At 42.4% G+C, this 20,804-nt stretch overlaps 1 protein-coding gene across 4 annotated transcripts in view; it reads right to left on the reverse strand.

Moving 5' to 3' along the window:
- The window catches only part of ZCCHC17 (zinc finger CCHC-type containing 17), a 61,021-nt gene that overhangs the window by 28,863 nt on the left and 11,354 nt on the right, over positions 1-20,804 (reverse strand). For 3 of the 4 annotated variants that reach the window (XR_006962841.1, XM_047084517.1, XM_047084518.1), the window contains exons 3-4: positions 15,842-15,899; positions 1,333-1,433 (exon numbers count right to left, since the gene is read on the reverse strand). Coding sequence is in view for 3 of the 4 variants with exons in the window: in XM_047084517.1 (XP_046940473.1) it covers positions 1,333-1,433; positions 15,842-15,899 (159 nt within the window). In the remaining variant the exon portion in view is untranslated. The remainder of the gene's footprint in view (positions 1-1,332; positions 1,434-15,841; positions 15,900-20,804) is intronic. The other variant, XM_047084519.1, reaches the window with a different exon arrangement.

Below are 20,804 nucleotides of genomic sequence, written 5' to 3' on the forward strand. Positions count from 1 at the left end.
GGGGAGGAAAGACAGAAATGGCTGCTCAGAAATTCAAGGCCTGTGGAGGTAGCCAGGCAGAAAAATAAAAGCCATTTTTCAAGTTCAGCATAATGATTAGTTCAGAGATCCATGAGCCCAGAATGGGTTTCTGAAACACTCCAGACTAGACTAGATCCTCCTTTGGACTTGGTCTAGAGCATCTACCTATCTTTCTTTCTTTCTTTCCTTTTCTTTTCTTTTCTTTTAGCCACATTGGTCTTCTTTTGCTCCCTCCAACCCTTGCAGCCCTTCTCCATTTCAGGGTCTTTGCATCAGCTGCTCTCCTGGCCTCAAACATGCTTATCCCAGCTTCTCACGTGGCCACTGCCTTTCCCTTTAGGTCTCAGCTCATGTGTCATTTCCTCAGAGAGCCTGTGCCTGACCACTAAATCTACCTCTGACGCTGCCTGAGCCCATTACAGCACTTATTAGAACTTCCAATTTTTAAAAAAATGCTTATATTTATTTGAGAGACGGAGCACACACGTGCAAGCAGGGGAGGGGCGGCGGTGGAACAGAGGATCTGAAGAGGGCTCAGATCCTAAGCCACCCAGGCACCCCTAACTTACAATGATTTTATACATATGCTTGCTCATTTTAATGTTTGTGTCTTCCAGTTACATTCTGTATAAGCTCCATAACAGCTGATGTCACCTATGTCTGCTTCGCTCTTATATCCCTCAGACTAGTACATGGAAGCACTCAAACATTATCGAACGGCGTCTCTTTCAGCCCTATCTGCCCCGGCCGTTCTCTGGTGGAGGTCTCAGCGTCTGATCACATTTCTCCTGTAGGCTGCCCACACCCGCAGCCCACATGCCCTCAAGGGAGTTGCTGTTAACAGGGTCCTTCAGACTTTTCTCACTTCCCTCACACTGCATGGTGCCAGGCGTTAGGATCAATAATGGTAAACTCTGTGTCTGCCCTTGTTTGGGTCCAAACTGAAGTGTACCTGGCAGCTGTTCTCTGAAGTTTGATAAAGACTCGTCCCAGCAATTAAGCTGCCTTCTCTCTTTTTGGTTCTTTTCTTTTCTGTTTTTTTTTTTTCTTGCCACCGGCCATTTGCATAAACTTCAGGGAGGAAAGTCTTACAAATGTGTACTTATTGCACCACTCTTATTACAGTTTATACCACGTTCCTTCTGAGTTTACAGGACAGCGGGCCAGAAGGTTTCAATTCAGGACAGAATTCAGCGGCAGGATTCAAAAATAAGATCATCCGCCACAGTTAATAACATATACACATTCACCATCTTGCCCCTAGTTTTCCTTCATTCCTTCTCACCACATGAAAGTTGCACAGAACCTTACCTCTCGGCCAATAAGCTTCACCCACACTTTGTCCCCGACATCTACTATCTCAGAGGGCTTATCCACGCGACAGGAGGACATGTGAGTTCGATGGACCAAACCTGGGCACAAGAGGAAATGAAGTAAAGCACAGGGTATATCTGGTATTTATACTCTAAATAACAAGGTAAGGAGAAAATGGGAGTGGAGAATTCATTGCAAAATGTCTGTTAATTTAAAACTTTAAATTAAGACGATGTGGGATCATGTTTTGTAGCTAATCAACAAATATTCTTTAAAAATAATGCTCAGGGGCGCTTGAGTGGCTCAGTTGGTTAAGGGTCCAACCTCAGCTCAGGTCATGATCTCGAGGTTTTTGAGTTCGAGTCCCACATTGAGCTGTCTGCTGTCAGCACAGAGCCCGCTTTGGATCTTCTGTCCTCTCTCTCTCTGCCCCTCCCCGACTTGCATGCACACAACACACACTCCCCGACTTGCATGCACACACACACACACACACACACACACACACACACACTTTCTCTCTCAAAAATATACATTTTTGGGGCGCCTGGGTGGCTCAGTCGGTTGAGCGGCCGACTTTGGCTCAGGTCACGATCTCGCGGTCCGTGAGTTCGAGCCCCGCGTTGGGCTCTGTGCTGACAGCTCGGAGCCTGGAGCCTGTTTCAGATTTTGTGTCTCCCTCTCTCTGACCCTCCCCTGTTCATGCTCTGTCTCTCTCTGTCTCAAAAATAAATAAACGTTAAAAAAAATTTTTTTTAAATATACATTTTTATAAATAAATTAAAAAAATAATGCTCAATGTTAGCAAACATGTGATACAATAACCACACTTACACTAGTAAAAACACAAGTCAATGAAAGTCTCTGAAAGCAAGGGCATCAAGATGTTTTTACCTTTGATGCACGAATATCATCATTAGAATTTTTCCAAAAGAGAAAACCCAATAAAGGCAAAAGACCTATGGGTATGGAAAAATACCTGCAGTATTATTATCTAGAAAAGTTTTTAAAAACCTATAAGGCAACCTAAATGATTAGCTTGGTAAACCGTGGTAAATCAACCAAATGGAAAAGTAAGCAGCCATTTAATTTACAATTATGGAAAATAATTATGAGAAATAAGTGAAAAAAAAATCTAAACAAGGTGCTATTTTTAACCTATTAAATTAGCAAAATATTTAGAAAATAACAATACCCACTGGTGAGAGCATAGGCAAGTAAGAAATATTGCTAGGGCTAGTATAAAATGTTAGAAATCATTTAGCAATCACTATCAAGAGTGGTAAAAATATTTAATAAAATTTGTTAAAAGTCAGGGGCACCTGGATGGCTCAGGTGGTTAAGCGTCCAACTTTGGCTCAGGTCCTGATCTCATGGTTTGTGAGTTCAAGCCCTACATCGGGCTCTCTGCTGTTAATGCAGAGCCTGCTTCAGATCCTTTGTCTCCCTCTTTCTCTGCCCCTCTCCCACTCATACGCGAGTGCGCACGTACTCTCTCTCAAAAATAAACATTAAAAAAAATTAAAAGTTAAATAATAGTCATTAAATAATTTAATAAAATATTTGTAATAGATATCCTTTTCCTGTCTGTCCAAACTCCTTTCCTGGGAGAACCACCTTCCCTATTTTCTTTTTTTTTTTTTTGTTAGACAATTTCAGATTTTTAAAAAGTTTTTATTTATTTACAATCTCTATACCCAATGTGGGGCTGGAACTCATGCCTCTGAGATCAACTTCAGATTTTTATGGAAAAAGTTATTAAAGCATTAATCAACATCACCTTCCCTGCTTTCTAAAATAAATCTGGTCAGTTCATGTGATTTGGTTGAAGCTGACACAACCCCCAACTATGGACACATGACACAAGCTTAGTCAATCAAGATGCCTCACCCAGCTAGCCACAGTAACTGATTGGTTCAGGGATAGACACGAGACATTAGCTAAATCAATTCATCTTTTTCAAGATGTTGGGATTACGAACTACAAAAATTTACCAATGCCCATATTAACCACCAGGTGGCAAGATGTGACCAAAGGTAAGAGACCAAGCCCTCAGGGTGTAATCTCAGCACCTGATAGAGCCCTAGGGAAGCCAGATTTATCCTGCACATCCCAATGGGAAGAGTCAAAACATTTCTCAACTGTTTCTGTCCCTTGCAACCAAGAGTTCTGACTAAATTAATTTGACCCATAATCACTTCTGGGAATCTGTCCAAAGGAAGTAATCATATACACAGAAAAAGTGATATGCATCAGGAAAAGTGACATACATAAAAATACTCATGTATTTATAAGACAAAAAAATTAGAAACAACCTAATATTCAACAACAGAGCAATGGTTAAGTCAACTGTGGTACAGCCATTGAATGGTCCATTAAAAATGTTGCTCAAAAGATGATGTGAAAATATATCCATAATTCATTCTTTAGTAAGCAAACATCTGATTGCCGACTCTGTGTCGAGCACTGAAAACAACCAGCATTTCCCCATGTAAATAACAAAATACAACACAAAATTGTATACAGTATGACTACAAATGCTTCAAAAAGATTTTAAAAGTCAGAATGATCCAAAATGCTGTAACAACGATTATACTAGTGTACAAGATTACACGTTCACTTTTTTCTTTATTTTCAAGTGTTTCAATAAAGAAAATTGTCTCTATTCTGGGGGAAATAGATACAATATACAATTATTTTGAATGAACATAAACCAGGAATGTAAACTAGAGAAAAAACTGGTAAGTCAAAGAGTTACGTCTAAAATGACTGCCCTTCCTTAAGTTTCCTGGGGGAATTATTAGCCTGTATTCTCTCTCTCAAGCTGTCTTGCACGTGTGTGTGCCCACAAAGTCATCGGCACGGCAGGCACACACCTGTAATTCGAAGCACCTGGCCTCTGCTTAGAGCTCCTACTGGAAGTCCCTGCTTGCTCTGACCACCGTCACTGGGTCTCACCTACCTATGTCGGCTCATTCTGGAGGTTGATAGCCTATGAAGAACTCTGGGGCCTCCAAAATGTGTTATATACATCTTATACGTTCTTATGTTTTTTTTTGTTTTTGTTTTTGTTTTTTTTTTTTTTCAACGTTTATTTATTTTTGGGACAGAGAGAGACAGAGCATGAACGGGGGAGGGGCAGAGAGAGAGGGAGACACAGAATCAGAAACAGGCTCCAGGCTCCGAGCCATCAGCCCAGAGCCGGACGCGGGGCTCGAACTCACGGAGCGCGAGATCGTGACCTGGCTGAAGTCGGACGCTTAACCGACTGCGCCACCCAGGCGCCCCGTTCTTATGTTTTTAATTTTAGACACATCACATAACCTCCAAATCGGATAAAATTTGTGAAGCTGTGTTTTTTTCCCCCATGATGGTGTAATGGGCAGAGCTGCCTAATTGGGAAGTCTAGAGGGGAAATCCAGATGATCTGAAGGAAAGGGAAACCTTTCCCTTTGACATTTTTTGCAACTGTCCTCTCATGTTAAAATTTACTTCTTTCCTCTGTTAATGAAAGTTATGAAGGAAATTAATGTTGAACCTAATAATACTTGAGATATTTTTTTTTCCCCTTTCCTAAAACAGAAGGTCTGTACCACAAACAAGGAAATAATGGCACTAACCATTTGTCCTCCCCTCTGATCCCAAAGTAGGATATTTTTTGGTCCAGGCATCTCTCCTGGTTCAATAAGGTATTTCTCAAAGTATTAGTAGCGAAAAATTGAAAACAACTTAAAACAATTATGTGGTACATCTGAATGACAGAATAATGTCATTTAAATGTTTACAAAAGTATGTTAAACAATGGAGAAATGTTTAAGGTTCACTAAGTGTAAAAAGCTACAATGTATATATAGACAGTATAATCTTAATCTCAGTATGTCAAATTTTATGTACATGTGACTAATAAAGAAATATACCAAAATGTTAACAGCACCTGTCTCTGTGTGGTAATGGTATCATATAATTCCTTTACAGTTTTCCCCCTTGGGGCGCCTAGGCGGCTCAGCTGGTTGAGCACCCAATTCTTGGTTTCAGCTCAGCTCCTGATCTCACGGTCCAGGAGTCTGAGCCCTGCATCGGGCTCTGTGCTGATAGCTGACAGTGATGGTGCAGGGCCTGCTTGTGATTCTCTCTCTTCCCTGCCCCTCCTCCACCCACATGCACGTGCTCTCTCTCAAAATAAATAAACAAAATAAAGTAACTAAATAAACTTAAGGCCCCTGGGTGGCTCAGTCAGTTAAGCATATGACTTTGGCTCAGGTCATTATCTCACCGTTTGTGAGCTCGAGCCCCACATCAGGCTCTCTGCTGTCAGCACAGAACCTGCTTCAGATCCTCCGTCCCCCTCTCTCTGCCCCTCCTCCACTTGAACTCTCTCTCTCAAAAACAAATAAACATTAAAAAATAAAAATAAACTTAAAAAAATGTCCCCCTTAATTTTCTATAGTAAGCATGCAGTATTTTTATTTTTTTAAGTTTATTTTGAGAGAGACAGAGAGAGAGAGAGAGAGAGAGAGAGAGAGAATCTCAAGCAGGCTCTGCACCATCAGCGTGGAGCCTCATGTGAGGCTTCAACTCACGAACCATGGGATCACGACCTGAGCCCAAGTCCGACGCTGAACCGACTGAGCCAACCAGGCACCCCAGCGTGCAATATTTTTAATCATAAATATCTTAAAAGCAAAATGAAAAATGATATGTGTACTATGACCAAAATAAAACTATGTCTCATATAGACTCAGACTAAAGAGGAATATAAAAAGCTATGCTAAGGTGCAGGATTTTTATAGTTGAGACATTAATGGCTTATTACCAAAAGCTTATGGGGTGAATTAAACAAGGGAAACGGTCTAGCTGTCGGTCTTGAATGCAGATGTCAGGTGGGCAGTTGGATATGTGAGTCTATCAAAGTTCAGAGGATGTGTATGAACTGAAGATACAAATATACGTAAGAGTCTTCAGCATACAAATGTTTATGTACTAAAATATATTAACCAGATTGTCAATTTAGTGATTGGTACAGGGATAGACACAATTCACCAGTTTATCAATTTACAACAGAGGACATACTTTGTTTATTCCTAGTTTTCATCTCATAAACTACCCACCACCGCTCCAGTATCAAATACCTAAAAAATTAGATAAGTGATTGGAAACTGCTTCAACACAGAATCAGAACAAAAAGGAGATAAATGTTTTAAGATAGGTTTACAGTCCACAAAAGTTTAATGGACTTATCACTTCCTCATAAAAGAACCCATCTCTCTCCAGTTCCTGGCATCAGATTCATTTCTGCCCTAAATAAGGTAAGACAAACACTGCTATCTTCAGATTCTCGGACTTTCTTTCACTATGTTCCAGGCTGACAACCCCCACCTGCTCATATAATCTCCCCCTACATAGAATGATAGTCAATTAGATTTCAGTCTCCTGAGTTATAATTTCATTCCAATCCTTTTTCCCTGGAATCACACCCAAATTATCTTGTCAAAGTCGTGAGTGCTCTCATCTCTCTGGTCACAGATTTATAGCCAATTGCCTGGTATATTTCTATCCATGGCTAATCCCATCCTCTGTGTGGGGGAATCCATCACTAGGTTTCATTCTCAGAAGCCAGTCTACATTCTTGGGAGGTGTTTCACTGCTAACCACATAAGCCACCAACAGCTGGATTAAGTGATATAGTAGAGGGCACCAAATAACACACTTGAGGTCCCCTTACCCTGTGCTGGATACCTCACTATATACAGTATATTCACTTGTTCATTTCCTCCTTAGATCAACCCTGTGACATAGGTTCACATGAGAAAATACTGTAGAAGCGTATTGGCCAAGGTCACAAAGCTGATAAAGAAAGAACTGCAATTCAAATATGAGTCTGTGGGGCACCTGGGTAGTAGCTCAGTGGGTTAAGCAGCCGACTCTTGATTTTGGCTCAGGTCATGATCTCACGGTCATGGGATCTCACGGGTCATGAGCCCCGTGTCTGGGCTCCGCGATGAGCATGGAGCCTGCTTGGGATTCTCCCTCTCTCTGCTCCTGTCCTGCTCTCACCCACACACGCACGCGTGCTCTTTCTCTCTCTCTCTCATTTCAAAATGAATAAATAAGCTTAAAAATAAAGAACTATGAGTCTGTCAGGTCTTCTATAGCATACTGATATTTCTCCATTTATTATTAATGATCTGTGCTATCTTTTCAATTAAAAAAAAAAGAAAGAAAGATGGTCTCATCTACAAGTAGTAGAAACGCATCTAATTCTGCTTTAGCATATGCTCCGAAATGAACAGAAACAAGTATGCTCTGCTTGTCAGTCTACGTGGAAGGGAGTTGTTCGGAAGTAGTCTGTGCCTGGATTTCTGACATGAAGCCATAAATGCCCAAAGGGCATATCAAGTCCGTCATCATGTTCAGTAAACCCAACATGACACTTGAACAGAATGAATCCCATCTGAGTAGATGCTGGTAAAAGAAGGAAAAAAAAAATTCTGACAACTTGGAAAGAGCTAGCATCTCAATCACTATCTTTAAAAAAAAAAAAAAAAAAGGAGTAAGCCTATTATTGTTCCCTTGAAAATACTCTCCCAAATGCATTGTTCAACCTTAATTTCTTTCACAACTTCCACTGGCAATAAAGGAAAGAGGTGAAAAGTACAAACCATTAGAAAACAGCTGCAGCCAAAATCTGTCAAAATAAAAGGTCTCCTTTATCTTTGGGGGATATGAATTCCCTTTCTAGAATTTTCAAATAACTTATCTCCAATCAATGGTTTATGATTATAATGTAAGCCCATAAATTAAAGTGCTTTCATATCCTTTATCTTGTTGGGATCATGAATTCATTCAAATAGTTACAAAACATCCACAATAATACAGGCAACTGTGGATTCAAGGACAAGTAAGACATGATCCTGACAGATAAGAAACTCTAAAACAGGCACATCATTCCCATTTCACAGATAAGGAAACTAAGGCTCAAGTCCAAAGCAACTTGAAGTCAAAAGCCAGTAAATGGTGGGGCTGGAACTAGAATTAATGTATTAATTTAATAAAATGTATTGAACAGCCACTATTCCTCACGTGGATATCTCACAGCTCAGTGGATAACCACAACCTCACTTATATCATTGCGCTACATTGTAATTTGTTCGTATCTCTAGACTACCAACAGTAGGGCAGGAGGGACTATGTTTTCTTATCTCTTATCTCTGTGTTCCCACCTAACATAGTGGCCAGATAATGGAAGTCAGTAATTATTCGCCACACTGATTTCATTGCAAAAAATATTTGAGCTTCTACCTTGAGCAGAACATTTTATTTTTTTATTTTTATTTATTTTTAATTTTTTTTAACATTTATTTATTTTTGAGACAGAGAGAGACAGAGCATGAATGGGGGAGGGGCAGAGAGAGAGGGAGACACAGAATCGTAAGCAGGCTCCAGGCTCTGAGCCATCAGCCCAGAGCCTGACGCGGGGCTCGAATTCACGGACCGTGAGATCATGACCTGAGCTGAAGTCAGACGCTTAACCAACTGAGCCACCCAAGCACCCCCATAAGCAGGACATTTTAAAGTGTAACATTGGGAAGCACCTGGGTGGCTCAGTTGGTTAAGTGTCCAACTCATGGTTTTGGCTCAGGTTACGATCTCCCAGTTTGTGAGTTTAGCTCTGTGCTGGGCTCCATACTGACAGTGTAGAGCCTGCTTGGTGTCCTCTCTCCCTCTCTCCCACACACAATAAATAAACTTAAAAACAAACAAAAAAAAAGTATAACGCTGGGGGCACGTGGGTGGCTCAGTCGGTTAAGCATCCGACTCTTGATTTCAGCTCAGGTCATGATCTCGCAGTTCAGGAGATCGAGCCCCAGGTCAGGCTCCATGCTGACAAGGCTGAGCCTGCTTGGGATTCTCTCTCTGTCCCTCCCCTCCCCTTCAAAAATAAATAAACATTAGGAAAAAATGTTGAACAATCTAATCCCCAAATCTCATGTGCTAGTGGGGCAAAGGATAGTAGAAAAAAAAAGAACGTCATAAAAAGCTGCACTGACACTATGATAGTCTCTAGCCATGTTGCTGGTTTTTTTTTTTTAATATTTATTCCATTTCACTTTCTTTTTAAAATTTTTTATTTTGAGAGAGAGAGAGAGCACGGACACGTACGAACAATGGGGGAGGCATGGGAGAGAAAGAATCCCAAGCAGGCTGTGCACAGTCAGCGTGGAGCCTGAAGCAGGGCTCGAACTCATGCACCTCTAGATCATGACCTGAGCGGAAGTCAAATGCTTAACTGACTGAGCCACCCAGGTGTCCCATCATGTTGCTGTTTTAAGTTTAAATTTAAATTAATTAAAATAAACAAGGTCAGGGTACCTGGGTGGCTCAGTCAGTTAGGGGTCTGACTTTGGCTCAGGTCATGATGCCGCAGTTCATGAGTTTGAGCCCCAGGTTGGGCTCTTGTGCTGACAGCTCAGAGCCTGGAGCCTACTTCGGATTCTGTCTCCCTCTCTCTCTCTGCCCACCCCCCCCCCCCCCCCCCGCTCGCACTGTCTCTCTCTCTCTCTCTCTTAAAAATAAACATTAAAACATTATTTTAAATAAACAAAGTTAAAAGTTAGTGGATACATTACTGGCCAGCACAGATGTGCTAGAATACCAAAATTTATTTGGTGTATGTCCCTGATTCCTCCACAGAACTCCTATAACTCTTGGAATTTCTCCAGTGATACGACAGTCTTTTGTTATTCATAAGCCCCTTTTGATCACAGAAGAGTTTTGCTAAGGAGGTGGTTTAGGGTGGGGCTCTAGATGTCTCTGAACAGGGCAAGTCTCCAGAAGATTAAATGATGAGAGGGTTGGGACCACTGGTCTCCAGGAAAGAGGGAGAGGGGCTGAAGAGGCCCAATAAAACTCTTAAAACAAGACTCAGAGAGCTTCCAGGTTAGTGAACATATCAGCTTGTTGGGAGGGTGTTGTGTCAGAGAAGCTTGGAGTACCCCCGCCCCCCACCACCACCATACCTTGGCCGGGCCTGACTGTATCCTTCATAATAAAACCGGGGAACATAAGAAACAGTGTTTCCCTGAGTCCTGAGAGCTGTTCTAGCAAATGATCAAAGTTGAAGAGGGGGTCGTGGGAACCCTTGCTTCACAGCCCACCAATTAGAAGTACAGGTGGCTCAGGACTTACGACTGGCATCTGAAGTAGGGGCAGTCTTGTGAGTCTGAGCCCCTTTAACTTGTGCGATCTGACACACTAACTCCAAGCAGGTAGTGTCAGAATTAAGACACCTGCAGTTGGAATCCAGAGAATTAGCTGGTGTCAGAAAAACACATCGAAACAGATATAGAACATTTCCATCATCACAGATCGTTCTAGCAGGCAACACTATGAGCCAGGGGAAAATCTAGTTTAGATCTGAGTACGAGGAAGGGGTCTTCAGCTCAGGAGGGACAAAAATTCTGAGAATAGAAGGCTGAGAAAAACAACTCAGGTTAGAGTCTCCCTTCCTGAATCAGAACATTAAAATCTGGAGACCAGAATTATCTTATAGCTCAGTCCTTTTGGCGTGGGACTTCATGATTTTCTCCTTTTGAGAGCAGGGAAGCTAAAATACAACTGCTGGAATTATGCAGCAAAACCACAGAAAAGCCCAGGATTAGAGACTTCCCGCCTAATTACTTGGCTCCCCGCGCTCTCCCTCTGAGGCTTGTCTCCACCGGCTGTCAGACTAACAGATCCACTTGTAGGCAGGCAGCAACAATGAGAGGCATCCCCTGACAGGGCACGGACACAAGTGAGTTGAAGCCTGGCTGCTGGGAGGTGTCAGGCCTTTCGTCTCCACACAGTCCCCAGGGTGCCACATAAATGCTCAAGTGAGTAGGTACTGCAGTGATGGTGAGTACACTGACAAGATCTGTCTTCAGACCAAAAGAGGGGCATGCCTACAAAGAGGGGGATGAGTCCTCTCGTTAAATCCCAGACAACACAAAATGAGCAACTTTATTATCCTCTGCTGACTGCTAGCTTGGAAACTATCGGGGAGCCCTTTCTAATTCCACGATGCCATTCATGGCACAGTAGTCTCCAAGGCTAGATGCACGGCTTTATTATCCAAAGATCAGCGGTTGGACTTTTTATTTTTAAGAAAAATTCTGGGTTAAGAAACTGCACAAAGTAAAAGTCCCTCTTCGGTCTCCATGTCTCCCCTAGCAAACTGAACCCTCCGGGGGTGACCGTTGTCAACAGTTTGTGGGGCTGCTTCCAGGCTTCCTTCTAAACCTATGCAGTAGTTCAAGAACGACATCGGCACGTGGACACATGCTGTAGAATTTCGGCGGGGCGGGGCACACCACGGAAACTCTGCCGCAGCGTGCGTTTTCATCTTAGCTTGGACATCTTACCATCCCAGGAAAGTGGATGCACCCGTTTCACCAATCCTAAGAGGCATTTCCCTGCCCTCACCTTGGCGTCTCTGAAATCAGAGGGCTTCTTACAACCAGCTCCCAGTCAGGCACTGGTGCCGGGGAGTTGCCATCAACGCTTTTCACAGATCCTTTCTGGTAAAATGAAGAAGGCACCAGCATCAAAGTATCAATCTTCTGATCATCTGCACAGTCCACTGCACAGATGTACATCAGGTATCTAAGTCTACACTGCGAACTAAACCCCCTAAGGGGCTGCTGGATCAAAGGGCAAGCACAGTAAAAATGTTAGCGGGCGCGGTGCCTGGGTGGCTCGGTTGGCTGAGCATCTGACTCTTGATTTCGGCTCCGGTCATGATCCCAGGATCCTGGGACGCCCCCCACCCCCTGACCCTCCTGGCTCCATACTCAGCATGGAGCCTGCTTAGGATTCTCTCTCTCTCTCTCTCTCTCTCTCTCTCTCTCTCTCTCTCTCTCCCCCTTCCCTCTCTCTCCCCCCTCCCTCTCTCCCCCTCCCTCTCTCTCCCCCTCCCTCTCTCTCCCCCTGCCCCTCCCCCACTCACGCTCTCTTCCTACAATTAAAAAAAAATTGTATATAAAAAACTGTTAATAAGTGTTGCCAAAATCTGTAACAATTTATGTTCCCAACAGTGAGTAAAACTATTGTTGGAAATAGCCATTTCCAAAACTGGGTATTAACAGAGATTTTTTAAAAAAGTTTTTATTTAAATTCCAGTTAGTTAACATACAGTGTAATGCAATCACTTTAAAAAATATTTGGAAAATCTTAGGGGCGCCTGGGTGGCTCAGAAGCGTCTGACTTCGGCTCAGGTCATGATCTCACGGTCCGTGGGTTTGAGCCCTGCATGGGGCTCTGTGCTGACAGCCCAGAGCCTGGAGCCTGCTTCGGATTGTGTCTCCCCCCCTCTCTCTCTGCTCTTCCCCCACTCATGCTCTGTCTCTCAAAAATGAATAAACATTAATAAATAATTTAATTTAATTATTTGGAGAATTTTAGATTCACATGTAGTCAGAAGAGAATATAGAAAAATCCTGGGTATCCTTTACCCAGTTTCCTCCAGTGGCAACATTCTGCAAAACTATAGTACACTATTGCAGCCAGGATTTTGAGAACTGATACTATAGTGTAATAGGAAATATACATTTGGTCTTTATCTCTGGTTCCCGGCACAGAACTCATAAACTCTTGGAATTTCCTGAGTGATAGGAGCATCTTGTTATATTCATAGGCCCCTTTCAGCATTACCCAAGTTTATGCTATACGGAGACTATTAGTGGGCCCCTAGAAAGCTTCAAGATGGGGACTGATAACCACCAGAACCAATCCTGTGATGAGAGGGCTGGAACTTTCAGCCCTACCCTCTACCTTCTAGGAAGGAGAGAGGGGCTGGAGATGGAGTTAAGCCAATAATTTAATCAATTATGCTTATGTATTGGAGCCTCTACAAAAAACCCTCAACAATAAGGTCTAGAGAGCTTCTGGGTTGGCAAATACATCCACATGCCGAGGGTGATACACCTCAACTCCACCGAAACAGGGGCTCTTGCACTTGGGACCCTTCTGGATCTCACCCTATGTACTTCCTCATTTGGCTATTCATTTGTATCCTTTATTATAAACTGTAACAGTAAGTATAACATTTCTGGTGTTCTCTGGGTTGTTCTGGCAAATTACTGAAACTGGGGAGGTGGTGTGGGAACATCCAAATATGTAGCCAAGTCTGACAGAAGTGTGGGTAACCCGGGGACTCAATAATTGTAACTGGCATCTGAAGTGAGGGGAGTCTTATGGGATCAAGCCCTTAAATACTGTTGAGTTTGCCGCTACCTCTGGGTAGTCAGTGTCAGAACTGAACTGAACTGTAGGATACCCAGTTGGCATCAGAGAATCAACCAATCAGATAGCTGAAGAACTGGTTATTAATTACATCCCACATTTTGGAACGGCAATAAAAACAACTAAGGTACTGATGCTTCAGAATGGAGGAATCTTGAAAAAATGTGAAGTGAAAGGAGCCAATCAGAAAAGACCACGTGTTGTCTGACTCCACTTACAAGAAATGTCCAGACTAGGCAAACATATAAAGAAAGAAGGTAGACTAGTGGTTGCCTAAGGCTGGGGCAGGTGGGACCGTAATCCGGAGTGACTGCTAACAGGTATAGAGTTTCTTTCTGGCATGACGAAAATGTTCTCAAATTAGATCGTAGCTGCAAAACTGTAAATATTCAAACAACCACTGAACTGTACATTTGGGTGAAATGTATGGTATGTGAATTACATCTCAATAACACCGTAGGAAAGAAAAAAGAATGTTTCGCAAAAGGAATCGTAAGGTATGCAACCTTTTGGGATTAGCTTTTCCCCCTCAACATAATTTCCTAGAGACTGATTCAGGTGGCATCACGGATACTTCATTCTTGTTCCTTTTTACTGCCAAGTGGTATTCCATTGCGTGTATATGCCACAGTTTAAGTTAGTTTTTTTTGTTGTTGTTGTTTTTAATGTTTATTTATTTTTGAGCGAGAGAGAGAGAGAGTGCTTGTGAGCAGGGGAGGTGCAGAGAGGGAGGAAGAGAGAGAATCCCAGGCAGGCTCCAGGCTGTCAGCACAGAGCCTGATGCAGGGCTGGATCTCATGAACTGTGAGATCATGACCTGAGCTGAAACCAAGAGTTGGACGCTTAACCAACTCAACTGAGCCACCCAGGAGGCCCCTAAGTTAGTTTTAAATCAATCCTGAGAATGAGCATCTTTTAAGACATTTATTGATTAGTTGCTATTCTTTCTCCTGTGAATTCTTTCCATATTCTTGGCCCCTTGTCCTACTCCTTTTTTTATTAGTCTTTTGCCATGTGTGCTACAAATCCTTTTTCCCAACTTAACTTTGCTTATGATTTTTGAGAGAAAGTTTTTTACTTTTATGTAGTCAAATATCATTCTTTGTTTTTAACTTCTGCTTTTCTTTTCTTTATAAATGTTTATTTATTTTTGAGAAAGAGGGTGCACACAAGAGTGGGGGAAGCGGGGTCCGTGCTAATAGCAGAGAGCCGGATGTGGGGCCCGAACCCACGAACTGCAAAGTCAGACGCTCAACCAACTGAGCCACCCAGGTGCCCGGTCAAATATCATTCTATATTTTCTTCTAATAATATCCTTATAGTTATATTTTTTACATTAAAATCTTCGATAAATCCTTAATTTATTATAGCATGAGGAACCAGCAAGTTGAGTTTTTGGATGTACTAGCACTGTGATATGGCAGAAAGCCAACTAGGCTAGGAAGCAGGAGGTACGGGTTCTAGACCCGGCTGTGCCATTACCTAGCTAAATCACTCTAAGCAGACCACCAGTTTGTGGAACTTGTCCTTCCTACTTAACACAATTATTTTAAGAAACGAGTAAGATTATAGATGTGAAGGGGAGTCTCAAAAAATGTTCAACAAAGACCTATCACTTTAAAAACGTAGAGCATGATATATATACATATCTCTCTCTCTCTCTCTCTATATATATATATATCTATACCTCTGTACCTACATATGTATCTATGTAACATATATGCTATATATACTATATATATGTACCTATATATATACTTTCTCCCTCTCTCTCTCTCTCTCTCTCTCTCTCTATATATATATATATAGATAGATACATAGATAGATATATCAAATTTGTATTGGTTATGGCACTATTCTCATTCCATGTGCCATATATTAGAAAACTCACAATGTTAGCCTCAGAGTATAAGTAGCTTGTCCTACCCCAAATTGTAAGACCAAAGAGGTCAAGTGACTTGCCTAGGGTCACAGGAGAAATTTAGGCAAGAGCTGGTTCTGGAAGTGAACCCAAGTAGCTATACCCACCCTCCACCAAGTCAGAGAGCACTTCTGAGTGAAGACCTACGAAAACATGGACTGTCATCACTTGTCTATATTCCTATCTCTACACTAAAGACAAAAAGAAAACTACTGTTTGAAAAATGAGTGTCTGTAATCAGGATGTGGTGGGGGTGACAGAAGAGAGTGGAATGGGAGGTCTGAATTTCAAGTTATAAACTCCCACCTTGCTTCCGACAGCCTGGGATTTTGATAAAGGCTCCATAGTCTGTCACCATAGCAACCTATAGAGACAAAAAAAAAAAACACAAAAAAACAAAAAAAGAATCAATGTCACACAAATGAGAATCTCTCTTCTGTGGCATTTAACCTAGTCTCCCTGAATTTCTACTTGCTACTGACTGCTGCAAAGCTGCCTAAACTTATGTTCTGTCGAATATTCTTTCTGTTCTTTATGAAATTCAGACTGGCAGGTATGTGCGAACACGTTAAGAACACCGGTGAGATGGAAGTGTTGTCAGATGGCATGACAGTATCTAGGGATGCCCAAGTCCCACACCTACTGAAATCCCCAAAGGAGGTATTTCAAGAAAAGGAACAAACAGCAAAAAATCTAGTCACACTTTCCATTAGCTGGGACTGAGGCCTCCAATCCTAACACTTAAATAATTTGGGACGGATTATGGAGGACATCCTTTTTTCCTAAACTTCGAGTCAAACCAGACTATATATAGCCTGCTCGATTTCACTCCAAACCAGCCTTGGGTTTTATCAAGACAACTACAGAAAAAGCCAATATACACACATCTGGCAGCACCTAAAAAGATGTAATCACAGGGAAAAAGAGTTGTCTTCAAGTCTTTTGTGGATAAATCACTATCCTAAACTCTATCTCTACCTCTCATCCATCCTCTAGCCCACCCTCCAACCCGTGGACCGGGATTAAAGTTGTCACTACACTCCACATTTATCACCTAATTCATTATTATTTATCAGGTATTCAATACAATCTTATAAACTTCATTTTTTCAGTGACTTCAATTAGTTGTTTCATCTTGGGTACTCTCTATTTCAGCCTCACAGTAACTAAGAGAAGGGGCATGAACAGGACAAACCCTGCAGCCCTGCTCTTTGCTAATCTACACTGAATGCTCACTACATGTAAAAAGCTGTTCAAGGTGCTTCACATAATCCTCGTGATACCCTATGATATTGGTGCTCTTACCATTCTCACTTGATAGATGACAAAACTTATGCATGGACAGACTAAGTGACTCGCCCAGTGTTCAAAGCTAGGAGGTAGCACAGCTGGGATTTGAACCCAGTGAGTCTTAACTACATTAGGGCTACTCACGGGTTCCTTTTAATTACACAGTTCTAACACAGAAGCAATGTGACATTTGACATTTCATCTGTTCCTGGGAATGATCTTCAGAAGCGCACACGGTAGGTTTCCATGCTGCAGATGAGGTAGAATAACACAGGTGTAGGAAGAGAATGGGCTTTGGAGCAAACGATTGGCTTCCAATCCCAGCCCTGCCATTCCTGACTTGTGGGATCTTGAACATGACTTGCCTTTCGGGGCCTAAGTTCCCACATGTATTCACTTTCCTGCTACAGATAATAAATGAGTACATAAAGTGCCTCGAAGCTGTATTTGACACCTAATGTACATTCAATAAATTGTAGCTTTTTAATAATTTATAGTTCAAGACACCGATGCACAAAAAGGTTAGTGACTAGTGGAAACAAAACACAAGGCACAGAACCTAAATCCCTTGATGTCTAGTTCAGTCAGTGCCCCTAACTCCACCAAATACCATTACTCACTTCAATGTTAGGATGGAAAAAGACTTCCATTAGCCTCATTTATTTTATTCTATCCTATCCTATCCTATCCTATCCTATCCTATCCTATCCTATCCTATCCTATCCTATCTTATTTTATTTTATTCTATCCTATCTTATCTTATCTTATCTTATCTTATCTTATCTTATCTTATCTTATTTGGGAGAGAGAGAAAGATAGCAGGGAAGTGGGGCAGAGGGGGGAAGGAGGGGGGGAAGGGAGAGAGGGAGGGAGGGAGGGAGAGAGAGAGAGAGAGAGAGAGAGGGAGAGGGAGAGGGAGAGGGAGAGGGAGAGGGAGAGGGAGAGAGAGAGAGAGAGAGAGAGAGAGAGAATATCTCAAGCAAGCTCGATGCTCAGTGTGGAGCCCTACAGGGGGCTCAATCCCATGACCCTGGGATCATGACCTGAAATCAAGAGTTGGACATTCAACTGAATGAACCACCGAGGCATCCCCATTCACCTCATTTTATAAATGGACAGTTGAAACTAACTCTCCAAGATACAGCATTAATGGGTTAAGAACCAGAAGTTCTAAAATCCTCTTCTGTACTGATGAATGTGCTACACTGGGGTAGGGACCAGACAGTCCCAAAGAAGCAGTACAACCAGGCAGATGCTAGTACTTGAAATCAAGGTAAAGTGGAACTGAAGAAGGGACCTTAGACATTAGCTGGTACAATCCTATCATGTTTCGAATAAAGAAAGTGAAGACCAGAGACACAAAGTGCTTACCCAAGCCCACAGAGCAAGTTGTTTTCCGTAAAATGGAGCCACATGGATAAAGACAAGACTGTAAGTTTTTAATTACAATAAAAGCAAATCTCTTCTTTCTGGACCAACTAAAGGCTTTTGCTCCACAGTTCTAAAAAGATGGCTGAGGTGCTTCATACTGCATAACCACATTATTAAAGGGCATAGTTATCTCACAAACTTAAAAGAAGCATCTGGAAGTTGGAGCCCAACTCGCTTTGCTGCTGTAAATTAAGACCATCTCACTTTTCAATCCTGAAACTCCAGTGTCACGTTACGATCTTTTGAGAAAAGATCATTAACAGACCTTAATTTGGCTTCTCCCAAAAGGAAAAGTTAATGTGTTCCAGAACGGATGCAGTCAAGTGTTCAGTCAGGCAAAGGCATTCTTGCCGATTTCCAGGGCCAGGTGTTTCCATCACTGTGTCTCCTAGGGTGCAGTCAGACTTGCAATGAACAGAATGGCACCTGCTGTAGATGATCACACAGTCTGCCTGGTGTCCCAAGAATAATTAGTCAAATAGCTCAGGGGGAAAAATTCAGTAATTATCTCAACTGAACTCAGGACTCAGGTAAAATGAATCTGCCATCTTCAGATTAGAGGTTGCACTGGCCTTGGAACTGGTTAGCCCCATAATGTGAATGAGAAGCTTGAGGCTCAGAGACCTAAGTTGCCTGTCCGAAATCACAAAGGTAGAAAGTAGCAAGAACAGAAGTTTCCTTTTTACTTTGTCCCATGCTATTTCCGCCTCACCAACACCAGTTTCCCCTCCGAATTTCTTTGGCTATGGCTCGGCTGAGCCAAATCCCAACTCCCACTGCTACGCTTGTACCTGCTACCAGGCTGCACTGACGTGGGCACTAAGATGCCTCTCCGAGGGTGGGAGAAGGACGAATATTGGCTTCTCAGCTGTTTGGTTGCTAAGCTTCCCAGCCCTGCTGAGCCTGCTCAGAGAAGAAGTGCTAGGTTACAGGCTGCACCACCAGTTTTCTTCAAGGATGATTGGTCCTGAGAGGCTTGGGTTCCATTGTATTCACACATTTACTGAGCACCTACAGGCGAGATACCACATCAGGTACTGTGAGATTAAAACTTTAAAAGAAATTCGCAGCCTATTTTTAAGTGAATTTGAAGTAGTTACCAAGATATATGAGACAACCCTAGCCCTTGCTCTCCAGTAACTCACAATCTAGTGGAGGAGACAAATACGTACACGAGTAACAATCCTACAAGACACTGCGAGAGGGGCCATAACTGAGAAAGAAACAAAGGACTGTGGAACAACCAGATTTACCGTCTACCTTCCTCCTCCACCTCAATTCAGTTGAAAGAGTTCTTTTAGGGTTCTTTTGGCTCCTCCATGCATTTATGCACAGGTGGACAACCCCAGGTGCAGTTAGCAGGAAGCAGACGCGGAGAGAGGACTTGATTTAAAATCCCAGTTTTAGGGGCACCTGGGTGGCTCAGTTGGTTAAGTGTCTGACTTTGGCTCAGGTTCCTGGGTTCGAGCCCCACATCGGGCTCTGTGCGGACAGCTTAGAGCCTGCTGTGGATTCTGTTTTTTTCTCTTTCTCTGCCCCTCCCCTGCTCATGCTCTCTCTCTCTCAAAAATAAATAAACATTAAAAAAAAAAAAAACAACTTTAGGGGCGCCTGGGTGGCTCAGTCGGTTAAGTGTCTGATTTCAGCTCAGGTCATGATCTCACGGTTTGTGGGTTTAAGCCCCACGTCGGGCTCTGTGCTGACAGCTTGGATCCTGGAGCCTGCTCCGGATTCTGTGTCTCCCTTCTCTCTGCTCCTCCCTCCTCCAAGAATAAACATTTAAATTAAATAAATAAATAAATAAAAACTTAAAATAAAATAAAATCCCAGTTTTTGCCATTTATTAACCATTGGCAATTAACTTTTGAGAGAAGTTTCCTTATCCATAAAACAGAGTTAACAATTTTTTGGAGAGAATCAAAGACAGAGTGTGTCAAAGTGCTGACATATGTTAAGCTTAGAAGTTTTTGAATTTCAATGTAACAGGGTCTTGGGGCGCCTGGGTGGCTCAGTTGGTTGAGCGTCAGACTTCAGCTCAGGTCATGATCTTGTGTCTCGTGAGTTCATGTCCTACATCGGGCTCGCTGCTGTCAGTGCAGATCCTCTGTCCCCCCACCTCTGCCCCTCCCCTGCCTGAGCACGCAGGTGTGCTCTCTTGCTCTCTCTCAAAAATAGATATAAATACATAAATAAATAGAATTTAATGTAACCAGGTCTTTTTTTAAATATCAGGCACTCATTAAATGTTTGTGGATGAAGGGGCGCCTGGGTAGCTCAGTCGGTTGAGCATGCAACTCTGTTTCAGCTCAGGTTATAATCCCAGGGTCATGGGATCGAGCCCTGCAACGGGCTCTATGCTGAGCATGGAGCCTGCTTGAGATATTCTCTCTCTCTCTGCCCCCCCCCCGCCCCAGCCCCCACTCACGTGTGCTCTCTCTAATAAAAAAATAAGAATAAATAAAAATGTTTGTAGATGAATATTCTGAAAAATAGTTTCTTCTTTCTGATTTATCAAGTAACTTCTCTCTCCCTAATTCTGTTCACTTCT

The sequence above is a fragment of the Lynx rufus genome, unplaced genomic scaffold, assembly GCF_022079265.1.
Source record: "Lynx rufus isolate CCGP_SWC_20201006 ecotype Redwood Valley unplaced genomic scaffold, mLynRuf1.p SCAF_2, whole genome shotgun sequence".
NCBI lineage: Eukaryota > Metazoa > Chordata > Mammalia > Carnivora > Felidae > Lynx > Lynx rufus.